Consider the following 21,223-nt stretch of genomic DNA (forward strand, 5'->3'; position numbering starts at 1 on the left):
AATAGCTGTTCAAAGTAAGGTGCTATCTCGGCCTTTTTTTTTTTTTGGTCTTTTTTGGAAGGGGGAAGGCAGGGCAGTTAGGGTTAAGTGACTTGCCCAAGATCACACAGCTAGTAAGTGTTAAGTGTCTGAGGCCAGATTTGAACTCAGGTCCTCCTGACTCCAGGGCCAGTGCTCTATTCACTGGGTCACCTAGCCACCCCTATCACCACCATTTTACAGTTGAAAAAACTGAGGCATAATGATTATGTGACTTGCCCAGGGTCACACAACTAGTAAGTGTCTGAAGCCAAATTTGAACTCAAGTCTTCCTCACTCCAGCTCCAGCACTCTCTTCACTGTGCCACCTATCTCCTTGAAATTTCAGACCAAGTAATTGATGCAGGCAAATATCAAAAGAATATTTGCCAAAAATTCACCATAACTCTAGTTGTGGATTATCTTGAATGGATTATTCCGTTGTATTACGTATGCAGATCTTCCTTTCAATTTTATCCTCAACACCTAGAGAAGTCTTGGTCCTAAGAAAAAAGTCCTATATCTGCTTTGTATGTTTCCTGTATTTATCTATGCATGTTCTTGTCTCTCACATTGGGAGAATATAAACTCCTTGAAGGCAGGGAATATTCAGTTTTTGTGTTTGTATCCCCATTGCTTAACACAATACCTGGAACAGAACTTATTGATCTAACTATTTTTTTGGACTAGGGGGATAGTTTAATCCTTTTGTTATAATTAGTTACTTATTTTGCTGACCTTTCATGCTCTGTTTACTTCTACTTTGCATGTAGCAAAGTATTTCTTGAAAGTGGAAAGGCATAATCATGGCCCAGGGAAATTTTAAGAAAAGGAAATTCTGTTTAGGCTGGTACTTAGAACTCTAGAGAGAACTCTTAATTCCTGGCCCTGGAGGTGTTCAGGATAGATTAGAATAAGTAAATGGAACAGGTTCTTGTGTAGCATCTTTATAATATGGCTTCATTAGCTTATTTGCAGTTAACTCTTGGAACATCATATTCAAATATAAATTAAAGATACTGCTCTGAAAAATCAATTGTAATATTTTCCAGTGTTCCATAATACTTATTTCTTGACTTCTTTCCATTAGTGTATATGGCAATGTGGTAATGACAGTTGTGTCTTATGCTTTTATTTCTCTTTAAAACTTTCAATTGCTTTCACATACATTGATTTCACTTGGTCTTCATGGCAACTGTATTTTGTGAAACAAGCTAGGCAAGAATTATTATAACCATTTTGCAGATCAAAAAATTAAGAGTAAGAAAAATTACCTAAGGTGGCAGTTAGGTGGCACAATGAATAGAGCACCGCTCTTGGGGTCAGGAGGACCTGAGTTCAAATGTGGCCTCAGACACTAACACTTACCAGCTGTGTGACCTTGGACAAGTCACTCAGCCCCAATTGCCCTGCCTCCCCCTCTCCAAAAAAAAAAAAGACCGAAGATCAAATATATAGTTAAGTAGTAGACCTCAGACTGGAACCCAGGTTTCCATTGCTTTTTCTAGTACATACCTTTGCATAAAATCAAAAGATGACAATATTCCTATTCTTTAGTTTTACAGTCCTGATTACTTTTTTGACAGAAGCAACTTCACAGATAGTTTTCATAAGTAGTACTAGGGCTATTGTCCCAAAGTGAAGTATAGTGCTTTGGATACAGTGAGTGCTTAATCAAGTCAACAATCTGCTTTCACAATTCTGATATCCCTTTTCAACCACTCAGAAACATTCTGTTGTAGTCCCATGCTCTCTTGAGAATCCACAGGCCCCTCTGACTATTTAGGTGTTGATTCATTTTCTTTTTTCTTGAAAAATTTATTCATAGAGGCCTGAACTCTTCTACCTGATTTGGAGACCATATCTCCTTTTGCTTTCAGTTGCTTTACTATCAGTTTATTTCTTTATATCCAGGGTCTTTAATAGAATTTTCTTTCCTTGAGATCATTGGTACCTTTAGCCTTTTTTCCTCCTTTTCTCCTTTTGCTCACTCTCCCTTCTTTTTTGATAGTGATTTCTCTGGTACCTGGATCTCAGAGCATCTCAGCTTCCTCCCATGCTAGACAATTTACAGCTCAGGAAGGGCAGTTAGGTGGCACAATGGACAGAGCACTAGCACAGGAGTCAGGAGGACCTGAATTCAAATTTGGCCTTAGACTTTTTAGATGTGTGACCCTTAGCAAATCACTTAACCTCAATTGCCTCCACCCACAGCAAAAATAAAATAAAATAATTTACAGCTCAACAACCTCAACAACAAGTCTCTGCTTCAGGTGACTTTTAAGGGGACAGCTCCGGCCCCAGCCAAATACTGAGCTCTTTCCTTCTGGCTCAGTGGAAGTGCCACATAGCCACTCTCACATGTATCCTGCACCCCTTCCCTCTATTACTACATTTTTTGGCTGAGCTCTATGATAACACTGATTACTTCCATGCTGCTTTCACGGCCCAAGCAAATTTCCCCCCTTGAAGTCTCTCCATGACACAGAAAGAAGGAGGAGAGAGGTTAGGATATAAAATAGAGGTTTCTTTGCTAGTGTGTGTCTCTGCAGCCCTGCTACCAGGAGTATAGTAGATAGAGGGAGAGGAAGGAAGGAGTGAATGCATTAGGTCTTAGGAATTCATCTCTGTTATTAGTTCATTAGGCTTTTTCTTTGTTTGGGTTCTTGATATCCTAGACCATGGAGATAGCTGAAATTGTTTTATCTCTTATGCATGATTTCTTCTTTGGAGAGGTTTGAGAGCTTATAAGACTCCAAGAAAATTCTTGTCCTTCATCTTGTTAACCATATGACCTGGAAGCCAACTTGTAGGCATTCAGTGTGACCAAAGTGATCAGTTAGTAAGCATTTCTTAAGCGCCTACTCTATGCCAGATACCACTACGTATTAGGGATACAAAGAAAGGAAAAGATAGGCCTTCCTTCAAGAAGCTCACATTTTGATGGAGGAAACAACATGTGAATAAATAGGTATAAACAAGCTATTTATAGGATAAATAAGTAATAATTTATTGAAGGAAGGTTCTATAATTAAAAGGGATTGAGAAGAGCTTCCTGGAGAAGATGGAATTTCTATTGGGACTTGAAGGAAACCAGGGAAACCAAGAGATGGAGATGAGAAAGAAAAGAATTTCCGATGTGGGGGACAGCCAGAGAAAATGTTCAGGGGTGAGATAGAATGTCTTATTTGAGGAACAGTGAGGCTAGTGTCATTGGATCCAAAAGTACCGGGTAGGTGGTGAAGGAGGGTATAAAGCATAAGAAGACTGGAAAGGGAGGAAAAATGGGTTATGAAAGGCTTTGAATGCCAAATAGAGGGTTTTGATTTTGATCTGATCTCTGCAATTTTTTGACCTGGTTTTGGATCTGAGCAACACTCTTTTGGACTTGTCCCAGTTGAAGTTCAAGTAAAATGCTATTGGACCCAGCCACTATCAGGCAATCAGAAAACAAAACTGGTTCAGAGTGACACAACTTCGTTCTTCCTTTTAGTTGTGTATTTCTGCGTTGGCTTCTTCACTGTGGGCTTCACACTGGGCTAGAAGTTAGAACCTGGACCCACTCTGCTCCTGGTGTCAGAGAATCTCAGCTGCTACTTGTTTCTGAATTTATTCTTGGTACACAGTCTAAGGTTTGTAGCCTCTTTTCATCCTAGAACACCTCATCTAGGCACAGATCTCCCCCTCAGACAGGCTAGGATCTGTGACTCAGAACTGTATAATACGTAAACAATAATAAGCAGTCAGTTGGTACCCGTTCTTGCACCAGGCAGAAGTATATGCCCCTGTTTGTTGGATTTGGGACCTCTTTTTGCCCTTGTACACAGCCTTTCCCTGCACTGGAATGCTCTGCCAGGTCTGGCTGAATCCTGTCCCCAGTATCCACATATTTCTCTGCGTCTCTCCTTTTGCTCACCTGGGCTTGAAAAGTGACTCATTCTGATTGCAGGGGTGGGGAACCTGTGTCCTTGAAGACCACATGTTTTTGACTGAATCCAAAATTCACAGAACAAATACCTAAGGAGGACCTAGTGGGCCATATGTGGCCTTGAGGCTGCAGTTTCCCTACCCTGGGTCTGGTGCATTTTCTTGATCTGTGTGGAGGAGTTCTGGATGAGAACCTGGCAGTGCTTCTTCCTGGTATTCTGTCATCCTGATTCCACCATTGCTTTTCACCCAAGTCTTTCTTTATCCAAGCCTAGCTCTTTTCATTATACAAATTTTGCATGTCAACATTAGTACTGGCCTCACTGGTGTATACACTTATTATTCATAATGATAATATTATTTATAAATATTTCGTTGGATGCAATACATAACAAAAACAGGCTTCTTATCTCTCCAGAGCTTTCATTATCAAAGTTAAACAAAAGCAACCATGGAAGAATTGCATAATTGTAACTGCTTATCTTCTTTTTACATGCATTGTTACAGTCAAATGCTTGAAGCTTTTGCCCTTGGAAATCTTTATTTACTCTTCTGACTCCTCAGCATCTAGGAAAATCTCATGTAAAACGTGGGTTAGGATCTTTTGAGATCCTTCATTGCTCCTATTTGGTTTATAGCTCATATACAGGTCTTACATGTCTAATGATTCTGAAGTTGAAAGGATTAGAAATCATAGGATATGCATAGGAAGAAAAAGGAGCCCATGATGGAAATATGAAAAATAGAGTGAAAAAATGGCAATTCCACTATGCCTCCCATAACGAAAAGGTGTGTTTCAGAAAGGTAGTTTATAAACAATTTTGAAATCATGAACTAAACTTTTTGGTTCGTCATTTTTCAGGTATGTCTGACTCTTTGTCACCACATTTGGAGTTTCCTTGGCAAAGATACTGGCATGGTTTGCCATTTCCTTCTCCAGCTCATTTTACAGATGAGGAAACTGAGGCAAACAGGGCTAAGTAACTTGTCTAGAGTCACATAACTAGTAAGTGTCTGAGGCCAGTTTTGAGTTTAGGAAGGTGAATCTTCCTGATTCTAGGCCTGACACTTTATCCACTGCATTACTTAGCTGCCCAAACTAACCTTATTTTCTCTTTTTTTACTATTATTTTGTTAGTGCTGTGGCTGATAGGATCATAGATATAGAGTTGGAAAGGACTTCTTGTCTGGTCCCCTTGTTCCCCTCATTTTAGAAATGAGAAGAATGAGACCCAGAGAGGTTTGCTTAAGTTTACACCAGTACAAAGTTTCAGAGCTAAGATTGAGCTGTCCTTGATGGAAAGTTTCAGTCCCTCAGTTTATATTTTTGACTGCTTCTGAAGTTGCTATCAGGATGTGGGACTTGGATATAGAGTATCCATCCCCCCAAACACAGGTGTTTATTCTGTAGCTCAGGTTTCAGCCCCCACTGAGAAAATATTTCCTCCAGGATTTTTACCAGCAGTGAATGTATAGCATTGGGACAAATTTCTGTAGAAATATACACAAGGTATTGAATGCTATAACCAAATGGAGTGGTACCAGCAGTTAGAAGATATACTTAGCATCCCATTGCTCTGATACTAACACTGCCTTTCAGACTTTAGACACTGTGAGATAAAGGCAGAATAATGGGGTTACTTCTTTTTCCAGGATCCAAATGGTTTGTAAGCCAAACACTTCTGCAGTTAAACTAAGCATTTTTTTAAGAGAGTACACGGCTTCCTTATTGTTAGGTTCAAATGAGAGGGGTACAGATGTTTTAAAGAAACAGTTGCTTTCTCAAATTTAAAAATCCAAGACGTTTTTTGAGTGAAGATAGCCTACTATATCTCAATCACTGTACATATGCCTGTAATGTTCCAGGCATTTTCTGCCCTCAGGGGGCTTACAGTCTAGTAGGGGAGACCTCATTCAAACAAATATATGCAAAGTGAGCTATCTACAAGATAAAGAGAAAATAATTGACAGATGGAAGACACCAGAATTAAGGTATTTGGGAAGACTTCCAGTAAAAAATGGGCTTTTCATTGGGATTTAAAGAATACCAGAGAGATCAGTATTTAGAGTGGAGGAGGAGAGCATTCTAGGGATAAAGGACAGCCAGAGAAAATGCCCCAGAAGTGAGAGATGTAGTGTCTTGTTCATGGAACAGCCAGGAGGCCACTGTCATGGGATCCAAGAATCAGATGTAGGAAGATTAGAAAGGTAGGAGGGGGCTAGGTTATGGTTTGATTGCCAAACAGGATTTTGTATTTTATCCTGGAAGCGGTATTGAGTCACTGGAGTTTATTCAGTAGTGGAGTGACATGAACAGTTCTGCACTTCAGGAAAATCACGTCAGTAGCTGAATGAAGGAAGGGTGGATTAGAGGAGGGAGAGACTTGAGGCAGGCAGATGCACCAGAAGGCTATTGCAGTAATACAAACTTGAGGTGAAGAGGGCCTGCACTAGAGGGGTGACAGTGTCAGAGAGGAGAAGGGGCCTTATTCAAGAGATGTAGCAAAGGTGAAATCAGCAGACCTTGTCAAAAGATTGGATATGGGGTTGGGAATGAAAGATAAGAAGGGATCCAGCATGATTTCTTGGTTGTGAACCTGAAGGACTGGGAAGGTGGCATTGCCTTCTACAGTAATAGTGATGAGAACAAAGAGAAGGAGGGTTTAGGAGGAAAGATAAAGAGTTCAGTTTTAAATATGTTGAGTTTAAAATTTCTACTGGACATCTAGTTTGAGATGTAAGAAAGTCAGGTAGGAAGCAAATTGGATGTCAGCTAAGAGTTTGGGGCAAGATAGAAAGAGTTGAGAATCGTCAACATAGAGGTAGTAATTAAATCCAAGGGAGCTGATGAGATCCCCAAGTGCAATAGTTTAAAGGGAAAAGAGAAGAGTCCAGGCTATAGCCTACTTTAACTACACTGATGGTACTATTGTGTCATATTTCTTGACCTCAGGGAGTGGCCAGATGCCATGCTGGTTTGTTGTTACTGTCATTGTTATTATTACTAATAATAATAACCTCCATTTACATAATACTTTCATGTTTGCAAAGTTCTTTACATACATTGTCTCATTTGCTACTCTCAGCCTCTTTGATTTAGGTGCTATTATTATTTCCATTTTACAGATAAAGAAACTGAGGCTTAGAGAGGTTAGATGACTTTGCCAGGATTACACAGCTAAAAAATTAGGTTTTCCTGACTCCAAATACAATGCTGTTTCCTCTTTAACAAATGGCCAATAATACTCAAATGATTTTCTGAAATGTAGAGAGGAAGTACATCCAAGCATTGGTGTCAGACTCAAATAGAAACGGGGACCACTAAGCTGAACACTCAGTTCCCTGTGGGCCTCATATTTACTTAGAATAATACATATCAACATTATTTATATTCTATTGTATTTTTATTTATTTTGTTAAATATATCCAAATTACATTTTAAGGCAGCACTGGGGAGGGTCTGCCGTATTTGACACCTTCAACATGGAGGATAGATAGCCTCATAATCTCGGTGACACCTGGGTTCGACTGTCACCCCTGGCACATAACTGCTCTTTGACCCTGGGAAAATTACTTAACATCTTAGTGCCCCTGGCAGCTCTAATGCTGCAAGTGGCTGAGCATGGCATTCAACTGCAAAGTTCAAGGGAGTTCTTTACCAGGTAATCCCTAATACACTGATGAAATCATGGGTTTGCTTGTGGAAAATGGATATGTACCTATCCTTTGATATTGTTTGCTTGCTCTGGGTAATTTCATTTTGTTCATTAACTCATCATTCTAATTGACATTCTCTTCCTTCTTGCTATAGTGACTTAGCCAACCTAAGACTGAAATCCCTAGTACAATATCTATTTACATTGCACTGTCTTCTTTTCACTTTCTCCACTCAGTTTGACAAAGGCTATGCTTACAACATCCGCCATAGCTATGGTAAGGAAGGCAAGAGGACAGACTATACACCATTCAGCTGCATGAAGATTATACTAACCAATCCACCGAGCCAAGGGGATTATCATGGTGAGTGCTTATACCTGATATGTTTGTAATGGACAGGAATTCAAGGACTCCCCAGGAGACTGAAGATATGTAATGGCTTCCTGCATTACTGGCAAGAATTGGTGTGTGGCTTATATTACTCATAACTGTCAAGCGAGGGCTCTGTTACTCTTCTGTTGATCTGTCCTATTACCAAACTAGGTCAGGAAAGAGAAAGTCATTCAACTGTATTTCTCTTTGTGCAGGACTAGGCTTTTTGGTGCTCTCTCCCCATTCACTTGCTGTTTCCTCTTAATCTGCTAGGATGTCTCAAAAGACAGACACCAAACTTTTTCAAAGCTTTTCCTTGAAATTATCAGGGAAACATTGCTGTTTAATTTTCAAAAGACTTGTCCCTCAGGAATAATGTACATCTTATTCTCATGACTGTGATCTAATTAACAAGACTCTATTAATTGAGAAATTTAAGTGACTCCTATTTATAAATGTTAATATAAATCACCCCAAATTTATTTTTTAAAAGATAAACTCTCATCTATAGATTTTGTGATCTACACCTTTTTTTCCCTAATCTAAGTTTCAAATATTTCCCATGGAGATGAGTAAAATTACTCTTCATTCTTGTGTAATGAAGTATTATATACCTAAGTGAATTTTCCACTGAAAAGCTCTTTATAGGTCCCAAGTGTTTTCATCCTGACCACTTTTGATGGAAGTCTTTGTAAAGTATGTTACAAATTTATTCACCCTCTGATTAATTGGAGTATCATCTAAACTTTCCTTACAGTCTGTATAGTCTTATATGTCTAAATGATAGTCTTACATATCTATCGTCATCCTTATGAATATTAATTGCATACTGTACAAGTGATGCCCACAGGTATGATCATTGACAGCTGTTTTGCTGCTGTCCGTGTTTCTGCTTCTTGGAGCCTTTTAATTTCCTGCTTCTGCTCTGCTCTGTAATGCCGAACCAAATAATGAAGCCAAAGTCAGAATAAAATGTCCCTAAGTGAGGTCCTGATGGCCTTTCAGAGTAAAACCCAGGAGATACTGTAGGATCTTGGGCACATATATTTTGACTGCCCAGACTCTCAGTTCTCCCTCCTATATTTATCATTCCTTGATAATTGAAGTCTTAGATAGATGTCATAATTCTACTTTTTTGGACCTCCAGTGTTTTCATCAAATCATAAGGTGACAGTGTTAGAAATGGAAGGTACCTTACAGGTCATTTCCCATCCCCTTTTTCATCATGGTTTGAATGGAACCTAGAGGTCTTATAGCCAAACTACCCACTCAAAGCAGGTTTCTTCTCACAAATGTTTAGGCTCTACTTGAATTCTTCTCATGGGATAGGAAGCTGGATACTTTATAGGATGTCCCATTCTATTTATGGACAACTGTAATTGTTACAAAATTCTTACCTAACCTGAGCAGAAATCCATCTCTCTTTAATTTCCATGTATCAGACCTACTTTTGCTCCTTTGAGCTACATAGGACAAGCCTCATAATCTCACCTGACAACACTTTAGATATTTGAAAGCAGGTATTAAGTTCCCCATAAATATTTTTCTTTTCTGGACTAAACATTGCCAATTACTGCAGCTGCTCCTTATATGACATTATTTTCAGACCCTTCACCATCCTGGTCTGAAGGTAAATTCATTTAGGTAAAATCTCTCTTGAAATGTAGTACTGTGAAGTGAGCCAAGCACTTTAATTGTGATTTGACTAGTGCAGAGGATAGTGGTCCTACTATCTCTGCTACCCTCAACAGTATATTTCTATTAATTTAGCTAATTGCATGAACTTTATTAGCAACATTGCCACACTTAGTTAACTGTTATTGAACTTATGGTCAAATAAAACCCCCAGTGTGTTTCTTTCGCGTAAATTTTTGTTTCCCCATCCTATAATTGTGTAGTAGCTGTAAACACACACGGCTCTACTTTTTATCCCTGTTAAATTTCATCTTGCTTGTTTTGTTTCATAAATCTAGCCTATAAAGATGTTTTTGAATATTGATTCTTTCATCTTTGTATCATGTGCAAATTTTGACAAGCATGCATTCTATGCCTTTAGGTCATTTGTAAAAATGATGAATGGAACAAGACCAAGGGCTATGCATTTATGCCACATGAGAGAACTCTACACTGTCATAATTTTCAACAATTTTGGATACAGTTGCTCAGCTGGCATTTAATCTATCCGATTGTACTTTCATCCAGCCCACGTCTTTCCATTTTACTCACCAGAAGCTTTCTCAAATGCCTTGATGAAGTTCTTATCGTAGTACCTAGCACATAGTAGGTGCTTAATAAATGTTTATTAATTAATTGATTGGAGAGACACTATAGCTAAAGCATTTCCCATTCAGTCTAATGGCCCTTACTAAAAAACAAAATGAGGTTGATCTGGCACTGCTTGTTTACACTCTCATGATGCCCTTTAGGAATCATAAAAAGAAGTCACACTGCAAGACAAGGAGAACATTTATAGAAAAAAAGATGGGTTTTTGCAGCAAATTAGCATGGGATCACTGAAAAAGTACTTCATAGTTTCCTGAATCCAATCTAGCACACTCTGTTCCTCCTCTTTAGTTCAAAGGAAGATATTCTATGGAGAGTTCAGATGGAAAATTGATCCCATATAGATGGTGAGATTCTTCAGGTGCTCCCATTTTCCAAAACTTTTGCTGCCTCATATTGTTTATATGTACGTGTCCCATCTTTCTACCTAAGCTATAAGCCCCTTGAAGATAGGGACAAATGTCACGACTGATCGTATATATATTTCCAGTGCCCATCATACTCAGCAAATGATGCTTGATGTTCACTATTCTCATCTTTAAAAGGAGAGGCTTAAACCATAAGGCCTCCAAGGTGACTTCCAACTCTGAATCTATGATCTCTATCATTATTGTTTTCTTTTCTAGAAGGTCACAGGAAATCACCCCTTTTGTTTAATAATCCATTGTAGCATGTTTCCAGACTAATTGAACTATAGTTTCTAGAATCACCCCCTCACTTCCCCCTTTTGTAAAACCAAAAACACTCTCTAGAGTGTTCTAGCACCTCTCTGGTTTTCCACAGAGTCTAAAGTTTAAAATTAAATGAGACAGTATTTGTTAAGTGCTTAACAGAATGTCTGGCAAGTAGTAGACACTATATAGATTGCTATTGCCTCCCTCCTCCCCTTTCTAAAGGATTCTTGTGATTGAGGTGTAGAAGGAGATAGGTATCAGTGATATGATCATATCTATAAAATTTCTCAGTGCCCTTGAATGTAACTTATCTGTGCTTCAATATTTGAAGTCGTTGAAAGTGAGTATAACCCCGCTATTCTCTCAAAAATCATAGTCTTCAGGTCTCTCATAGCAATATTTGACCCTTTCCAGTTTAATCATCATTGTCCACAATGAAGGCAAACTCAGAAATTAAGTAGACCTGCCATTATTCTTGTCTGATATCATACCATTTGCACCAAGCAGTGGACTATCATTATTTTTTTCATTTTCTGAACAAAACAAACAAAAACAGAAACAAAAAAAACCCCTCCCTTTGATGTCTGCAGCATTTTTTAAAAGTCTTTTGTTATTTCTAGGCTTTAGTTGTCCTGACAGCATAGAGACGCAGCATAATGTAGTGGAAAGAAGGTTGGGTTTGGACCCAACGGACCTGAATTTAAATCTTAGATGTGCCTAGGGCAACATCTAAGTCGTTCAGGACTGGGCCTAGAGTCAGAAAAACTGAATTCAAATCTGACCTCAGCACTTAATAGCTTTGTGACCCTGGGCAAGTCACTCAACCCTTTTTGCCTCAGTTCCTCATCTGTAAAGTGAGCTGGAGGAGGAAATGGCAAACCACTCCAGTATCTCTACCAAGAAAACTTTAAATGAGGTCTCAAAGATTCAGACTTGAGAGAAAAATGACTTAACGACATGCTTGATCTTACCATCTGTTTGAACTTGAGGAAATCATGTAACCTTTCTAGGCTTCAGATTTCTATGTAAAATGAAAGGGTCAGATGAGTTGACCTCTAAGATATCTTCCAATTCTCTATCTGTGATCATATCCTACAAGCATTGTTCCAATTTATACTCCTCATTTGTGTGTATTCTCTCTCCTCTTAAGAAAAGACCTGGGCTTCTCAAAGAGTTGCCTGATTTTACATATCTCACTCTGTTCTTCATTGGATCCATTTGTGAGTGTGCAATCAGATTATTTCAGAGCAATTCTTACTAAAAATCCTAACAATCCAAGCCTGAATAATAAAAGAATGATGATAAATATGAGAATGAAGTCTATAAACTTTAATATGCCTCACAGGTGGTTTTGGCCCCATGGTCCTATTCTGAACTTGCTCATTTATAATCAAGATTATTTGGAAAAGCAAGTGGTGCCCTGGACTGTTTGTTATTTCAGCCGTAACTACCTTCTTCTCTCTCTTCCAAATAAAAATATGGAACTAGATTTCCAGTTTAATAATTTTTATTATAACTAATGAGTTGGGTTCAATTCAGGGAACTACATTTCAAGAGAGACTTTACCTTCAGATGTTGTGATCCTTTTTGAGAACAGAGGACAGACAATCACAACCACCTTCAGATCAGGATGGCAAAGGGTCTGAAAATCATCTTATAAGGAGCAGCTGCAGGAATTCACAATATTTAATCCAGAATGTTTTTCCAGTCGTTTTAGTTGTGTCCAGCTCTTTATGAACCAGTTTAGGGTTTTCTTGGCAAAGAGAGTGGAGTTGTTTGTCATTTCCTTTTCCGGCTCATTTTACAAATGAGGAAACTGAGGAAATAGCAGAAACTTTATACCTGCTTTCAATTATCTAAAAGATTGTCATGTAGAAGAGGAATTAGATTTGTCCTGTGTAGCTCAAAAGAGCAAAAATATGTCTAATATATTTTAATCTATTTTTATATTAGTTTTTATATTTTGTTTAAACTCATTGTTTTTCTTTCATTTTTTTCAGTGTAGAATAATTTTAAAAACATTTTGCTCACTATTTTAGATTATATTAAAAGTTTCCAAACTTTTATAATTGCTTCTATGTTGCTTTAATTTTATTTTTTTATGTAATATATCTGGGATCCGACATTTAACTTATTTTTTCCTAGGAAATAATATAGATCCCTATGATCCTATATGTATGAAATTTAAGAGCTTTTTTTTTTGAGGGGGGGGCAGGGCAGTTGGGGTTAAGTGTCTTGCCCAAGGTCACACGGCTAGTGTTAAGTATCTGAGGTCAGATTTGAACTCAGGTCCTCCTGCCTCCAGGGACTGTGCTGTATTGACTGTGCCACCTAAGAGCTTTCTTAATTTGAAATTGTTTACTAAATTTAATAACTATTATTAGTGGCAGTAACAGTAGTCCTTGTTTACCTCCCAATTAGCAATTTCCTGTCAAACAAAACAAAAGTTTTGTTATAGCTTTGGATATACAGGAAGTAAATGTAATCTTTGTAGAAAATAAGTATAAATCCTCTTATATTTACTTCCCTCAATTAGCTAGATAGATGGTATATTTGGGGGTGGGACAGAGCATATGTTTTGGTGTAGTTTTTTTTTTTATTAATTGGTGGAATTTAGGAAATGATTATAGCTATATTGTGATTATCTCTCTGCTTAGTAACTAAGAATCTAATTAAAACTGTTTTCCTCTCCTGAAATGGGAATCTTAGCCTACTTGCGTTGTAATGCTTTATGTAACTCTTGAGCCTGCAGTGCCCTGATAACCATATAGTTGGAGTCTTTATTTAAAAAAAAAATAAAAGTAAAAGAGGAAAGCAGTCACACACACGGGTAATTAACTTTTTTATTAATAAGCTGTTAGACAATTAAGAAGAGCTTAGTCAGTCTCTCGAGTGTATTATTGTGCTAACTCCTGGGTAAATGGCCTCATTTGTGCGTTTGCTGGTGTTTTTGGCTGTCAGGGTGCCCATTCCGCCACAGTGATCCCGAGCTGTTGAAACAGAGGCTCCAGTCATCCAAGATTTCTCAAACCGGGATAAACCAGGTAGGTCAGATTCTGTTCCAAGGCCTTGGTAATGAGGCATCAGACTCTTCCTTTCAGTTTCATTTAATATCCTCACAGTAGTATTCCATGCAACTTGTCAGGCAGACTGCCAGATTGCCTATCTTTTAGATGAATTAAGCCAAAGCACTAATTTTTCTGGTTTTAATCCCTTGTTGGAAATTCTGGTTCTGTCTGCTGAGTGGCATTTATCCCTGCTTTTGATTTGGTGATGAAATAAACTTGGAAACATATGTGCATATGTACACATGTTCATGCAAGCCCACCTTTGCACTTTGTTTCTTCCTTTTTTCATCTTGAGAACTGATGCCACTTTAAAAAAATAATTTTTGAATAGTCTATTAAAGCTCACTAATGAAGCTGAAAATTACTGACAACATTTTTTCATCTTGGGGAAATTTTTTTTAATGTTGTCGGTGTTGTAGAACCCCAGGATAATGTGGGGCATGCTGACTGACTGTTTTGATAAGTGTCACTTGTCACACTGTTTAATCTAAAATTCTGTTAATAGTTCATTAGATCTAACACTTTGTTTCACGAAAAGTTGCAGGGAAAAGAATGCCTGGAAATGTAAAAGTCAGTCTTGTGAATATCTTCCCATACTTAAAAAAAAATAAAGCTGCTTTGTCAGAAAAAATAATCCTGAATATACTAATGTGGTAGATTGTCTTCTATGCTGTTGTGTTGGCTGAGGTGTCAAGAGAGCTGGATAACATTCTAATCCAGAGTAAAACAAAGTGAATGTCAGAGCTTGAGTCCAAAAACCATCATGCCTCTTTATAGGATTGGATTTATTTTAGAACTCTCATCACCAAAGAAGACCCTTTGCTTTTTACAGTGAAAACTCAGATTTAGATTCATCCATAGTTCATTCATCTTTCCCTATCTAGCCTCTTGTTTGGATGTTGCTTATATTCCTACTGAGTTGATTGGTGTAGATGCTTAATATCTGTACCAATCACCCCCATTTAAGTGCTTAATAAATACCTGTAAATCAGTAATGTTATTAGTAATTATTAAATAGTAATGACAGAGTTCACTTACTCTTCCTTTCTTCACTCTGTGTTTCTAGCACATTTCTTTAGCTATAGAGTATAAGTTCCTTGAGGGCAGGGATTGTTTAATTTTGTATCCACAGAATATAATGCTGTACTTGGAACATGCATAGTAGATCCTTAGTGGCTGATTTATTGATTGATTGAAATTTCTTACGTGTTTGAGGTGGGTTAGCAACTCATTCACCATACCTTTTTTGTTGTTGTTGACTAGTTTCAGTTGTGCCTGACTCTTTATGACCCTATTTGGACTTTTCTTGGCAAAGATTCTGGACTGGTTTGCTGTTTCCTTCAACTCATTTTACAGATGAGGAAACTGAGGCAAACAGGGTTAAGTAACTTGCCCAAGGTCATACAATTAAAAAAAATCTGAGGATGAATTTGAACTTGGGAAGAGGAGTTTTCTAGATTCCAAGCCCAGTGCTCTATTCACTGTGCCACCTTGCGGCTCTGATCATACCTCTGGGCCTAGGTTTTAATTGTGTTTCTAAAATGAACATGGATGTGTAGTTCATGAGTATTCAGTAGTCAATAATATGTTTCCTTTTGTTGAGTACCTTTAGTGAATGGCACCCTGCAGGGTGAAATATGGTAGCTGCTGTAGTCTATTCTAAAGGGGAGTATATTGGTGAATGAAGGGTCCATGTACAAGCATTTTGACAAGGATGCATTTAGATCTTTCCATTATGAGTGCTTTTAAATATTTTATTGTCTAAAAGCCATGAAAAATTCACGACTGAAATGCTTCAAAGGTAAAACTCTGTAACCATTTATTGATGTTTTATGGTCAGAACCTCTTGGTGAATTTTTCTTTATCTATTTGAAATAGCTGGAAATATGTCAAATAATCAGAACCTTGATATTGGAGTGAATGTTGAGATAGGCAAGGCCATGGTGAAAGTTGGATTTGATCCACATTGTATCATGCTGTCCATGACCACATTTGCCCCTTTTATTTTCACCTTTGCCTCCCTTGATGGTGATGTCAAGTCATAACTTTTATATCCCTTTTAATAATTTATGGACAGTTACCTTTTGGTGAAAATTCAAAGGCATCAACACCAGAAAGAAATAGGGTTTCCTTTCCATTTGCCTACTTAGGGGTCACTGATTATTTCCTGGAGCCAAATTGTAGACAGAGAACTGGGCTGAAGAAAATGTGGTATTTATATTGTGTCTTATATTCCAGTAGAAAGTTTCATGGTGAGTGTGAATGACTGTAACCCTTTACAAACAGGGAATTGTAAAGGAAAAGCATAGTGAAGGATGACATCAAAGAAATGTATGAACCAAAAAGGAAGATGTACTGGTTATGTGAAGAGAGCACTGGATGGACTGCCTTTGCAGTATGTTCAGACTCTCATTATCAAGAATTGTGGAAGATCTGTACTACACTGAACTTATAGAAGGAAATGGACAAGAGTTGCACAGGATGGTCAGACATGAGTAAATTATGATCTGCATCATTATTAGAAGGACTATCCCAGTCCATTAAATCACAGGCCCATATTAGTATCTGAAGAGCATTATAGTTATCTCTCTTAACTCCACAATTAGATTCTAAGTTCCAAGAAATCATAATCCATTAAAATTAAAGAAAAAAAAAGCTTTTCTGTTCTATCTAGTGGCTAACCAAGCTTACATGTGTGATGAATATTGAGTAAATATTAATTGAGTAACTTAATTAGCAATAGGTGCAGAGGCATTTAGGGTTATATACACACATAAGTTTTAGAGACAACATTTATATCTTGGGAGAATTTATAGCTTGGGAAAATGGGAGCTTGAATATATGACTATATGACTCTGAGGTTCCTTTCGATTCTGTTGCCCATCTTTTGAGGTTCAGAGTTGTAGAGGTGGGGAATCAATGGCCAGGCATGATTCCAAGAGGCCACCTGGGACTTTCTTCCCATTTCTTTCTGGGTAGCCCTGGCTGCTAAAACTTCTGGGGAAGGCAGTCAAGAGCTCGTGTGATGGATCTTTGTTCAGCTCAGTGTTATTCCAGAGCTAGGATGTAGAGTATGCCAAAAAGGAGGTCTGGATGGCAATGCCATATCCTCTATATTCTGCATAAGAGATATCTACATCAACAAAGTTGCCTTGTTATAGACAGTCAACACATATTTTGTGCCATCCAGTGTGTTAGGTTCTGGAAGACATTAAGGCACAAATCTAGCATTTCTTGCCTTCAAAGAACTTACATTCTGTGTGAAGAAAAATGCTTTGGAATTGGAAAGAAAAGGTTTGGACCCATAATGGTATCAGACAAGCATGACCTATAAAAAATAGCATACATTAATACATGGATACTTGTATAATGCTTTACAGTATTATTTTACATTGTAATACCATGCCTTACAAAGTGCTTTTTTCACAACTTTTAGAAAGTTGGTATTTTAAATATCATTATCTCCATTTTACAGATATAGAAATTGAATCTCAGAAAGACTAAGGGGCTTGCCCAACTTCACAGAGGCAGGATTTGAATCTATATGGATTTGAACCATATGACAGTGCTTTTTTCATGATAACACACTGCCTCTTTTACATAGACAATATGAAGGTTTCAGTGCCTTTTGTTGATTTGCACAGTGTCACAGAATCTCAAGGACAGACAATCAGTGAATGTCTACTATAACCCATACTTGAACTGAAATTCCTTCAATAATATCCCCGACATGTGGTTACTCAGCCTTGTCTTGAAGATAGCCAGTGATGGGGAGCACATTATCTTCTGCAGTAGCCCATCCTACTTGTTTTTCCTTATATCAAGTCTGAATTTATCTTTTCTCCATTGGTCCTTTTTGCCCTTTGATACAAATAGAATAAAACTTTTTTTTTTCAGGGAGGAGTGGGGTATTACAAGGAATAGTTTGCTAGGTAGGGGAGTAGGAAGAGATATTCAGAAATGAAGATGACTTAAAAACAAAATATCAGTAAAAATAAGATTACTAAAAAAATAGACATCCCTCTTTCACGTGGTAGCTCGTCATAGATTTTAAAAGTTATAATATTTTTTCTGTATTTACTTCTTTCCAGGCTAAAAATCTCCATAGTCCATTCATGTTCTCCAATCTCCTTACTGTTTTGGTCCCCTCTTAATCTTAAGAAGTATATGAGTGGTTTTTCTTTTTCTTAATACCTTACTAATAGTGCCTTCAACAGCTCTCCTGGTAAATATTTTTTTTTCTTTTAGCTCTATCTTCTTCATTCCCAGATTTCTACCATCACCTATGTTTTTCCTTTGATATATTTCTCCATGTCTGCTCTCTCACCTATTTTCCCTAATTTTTATTGCTTATTTTCTTTAAAGCTTTGCAACCAGCTACTCAATGCCTTGTAAGCCTAATATGTTTTTTAAAAAAAGATTTTATTGTTGTCCTTAAAATTTCCAATTCAAACAAACATTTATTCACCATGGGCTTATATGTGTTCTATGCAATTAAATTCTAATCAAATCCAGTGAGGTACAAAGTAAGACAACTTGCCTATTAAAATAACAGAGATGACTATGCTAGGCGCTGGTGACACAAAGACAAAAATGAAAGAATGTCTTTCCTAAGAAAGCTCACTTTCTCCTGACAGATAAATGAATAAAACTATTTTAGACTTAGGTAGAAAATGTTTCAGTGCACCTAACAACCACACATCATAGTATGTTTCTCAATGTCATCTTATTATAGTTTGATTCATACTTCTGTGGGATTTTTCTATTGAAGTAACAGTCATTTTTGGTACTCTTAAAAATTTGATCAGCTAATCATATATGTTTATCTACCATATCTACCTGCTTACTTTAGTCCTTTTGAAGATTAGGACCTTCAGAAGACTCCTTCCTTTGTATTTTAACCATTTCCCCTTCCCATTTCCTTTAAATATATGTCTGTGCATAAGGTAGAGATATTGGTAATTGGAGATATAGATATTAGCAATAAAAAGATCCCTATAGAAATAATCATCTAAAACTTGTTGTTTTTACACTTTAGCTGAATGAGATTTTTCTTACAGTTTTTTATTTATCTACATTATATTTTATCCTCACACTTGTCAAAAGAGCTTATACATGAAATTTTCACATTGAAATTCCTCAGCTGGCAGTCCTAACAGCTTCGCTGTGTGCCCTGCCATTTTAATAGCTAAGTTGTCTCACTCTGTACCTCCCTGGGTTTGATTAGAATTTAATCACATATAACACATCTAAACCCTGACTGAGTTTGATCAATAAACAACAATAATTGCCATCCACAGACAAGTGCAAGGGGCTGGTTGTGCATTGTAATATATGCTGTAATGAAATTAGCATCTCTTGTTGTGAGCCGTGCCCTGATTCTGGGCCTTTGGAGTAGCTCAGCATACTTATTTCCTTGGGTAATAGCAAGAGTGCTTGAACTACCGTTATAGTCCTAACAAGTTGAAGCCTTAGTAAATGGTGTTATACCTGGAGGACATTTTCAGGCTGTTCGTTTTGTTATTGTTCATTGAGGGAGAATTCTTCATTGACTCTTCAAATAAAAGCCATTTAATAGAGGGTATTTTTCATATATTTTGGTTTAGTCACATGCATAATTTAATGTAGTGTTAAAGCACAATAGAGCGCCATGACCAATGATAGATGATCATAGTATCCAATCCCACCTCCATATTAAAAATGTGAATATGTTATGGTTAACTGAGATTCAGCTGTCCTAGTTTCTTATTTAAGTTCTGCCTTCCATTTAGACAAGTCACTTAACTCTATACCTCGGTATTAATAACTCTAAAATGAGGATAAAGATACTCCTTATGATCTTCCTCAGCAGATTAGAAAGATCACAGATGGGGAAGGAGAAAGAGTAAAGAAAGGGGAGGAGCATGCATTAAATGTCGACAATGTGTCAGGTTCTGTGCATTTTTAACGAACATTATCTCATTTGATCCTCACAATAACCCTGCTATTATTATCCACATGTTACAGTTGAGGAAACTGAGGCAATCAGCTGTTAAGTAACCTGCTCATTCATTCATTCATTCATTCATGAAGCATTTAAGGGCCTCCTATGTGCCAGGGAGTAATAGTAAGTAAATAGTAATAGTAAGTGTCAGAGTATGGATTTGAACTCAGGTCTTCCTGACTCCAGGCCCAGTGTTCTGTCTACTCCACCACAGCATGGTGCCTTGCCACATGGTAGTCTTTCAATAGATTGTTAGAATTAATGAATAAATGAGTTAATTGGGTTTGTATAGCATATTATAATTTATTTTTATATAGAGATTTACAGTATTGAATTGCTCTGGTGTAAAATCTAGGTGTAAATTCCTTATTTGGAAACATTATTTTTAGCTGTTTTGGGGGCAACTAGGTGCAGTGAATAGAGCACTGGCCCTGGAGTCAGGAGGACCTGAGTTCAAATCTAGCCTCAGACATGTAACACTTACTAGCCATGTGATGTTGGGTAAGTCACTTAACCCCAGTTGCCCAGCCTTCCCCCTCCAAAAAGCGGAAAAAAAAAAATTTTTTTTTTAGCTGTTTTCCAGTAACCCTTTATTTTCTCATTACTCCTTTATTTATATATGTCTTGAAAAAAATCACTTTAAGCTTGGTAAAGCTATTTACATTACACCATGTCAGATGAACCTAATAAAAATCACACGAAATAGGTATTGCTGATAACTATTTCTTCCATTTTAGAGATCAAGATACTGAAATGCAGAGAGCTTAAGTGACTTGTTCCTGGTCCCATTCTTAGGAAATGTCAGAGGTTCTATTGAGCTCCATTCTTTGTGATTCAGCTCTCTGCCCATTGTACCATACTGCCTTTCAGACAGGAGCCTTGGGACATGAACTGTACTCATAAAATCTATACAGTATCCAAAGTTATATAAAAGAACCTGTGAATCTATACTTAGTTATTCCCATTTCTATTAATCTATCTAGTCAATTCTAGAAATATTCTTCACTATTATTCCCAGCTGACCATTTTCCTTTTGTGGTGAAATAGTCTCTTAAAGTGAACCAGTTAAAAAGCTTTTAAAATTTGTCTTTCAGATTTTTCTTAATATTGTTGTGTTTTGTTACAAGGGATATACAGCCTCTTTAAAGTAGTTTCTGAAAGAACTGATGAGACAGGGTGTATGTCAAGTTCTGTGTAGACTGATACTGTTTCTCTTTTGTATTTATAGTGACAGTGCCTTG

General features: G+C 37.3%; 1 protein-coding gene across 3 annotated transcripts in view; it reads left to right on the forward strand.

Annotated features, from left to right (window-relative positions):
- Positions 1 to 21,223, forward strand: part of PRIM2 (DNA primase subunit 2) — a 357,586-nt gene that overhangs the window by 303,583 nt on the left and 32,780 nt on the right. For 2 of the 3 annotated variants that reach the window (XM_069070685.1, XM_069070686.1), the window contains exons 11-12: positions 7,839 to 7,965; positions 13,893 to 13,975. The exons of the other annotated variant lie outside the window; for it this stretch is intronic. In XM_069070685.1, coding sequence (XP_068926786.1) covers positions 7,839 to 7,965; positions 13,893 to 13,975 — 210 coding nt within the window. The remainder of the gene's footprint in view (positions 1 to 7,838; positions 7,966 to 13,892; positions 13,976 to 21,223) is intronic. 3 annotated transcript variants of the gene reach the window in all.

The sequence above is a fragment of the Petaurus breviceps genome, unplaced genomic scaffold (genome assembly GCF_028583685.1).
Source record: "Petaurus breviceps papuanus isolate PSGF00001 unplaced genomic scaffold, PetGlider_PUasm1.0 90822, whole genome shotgun sequence".
Lineage (NCBI taxonomy): Eukaryota > Metazoa > Chordata > Mammalia > Diprotodontia > Petauridae > Petaurus > Petaurus breviceps.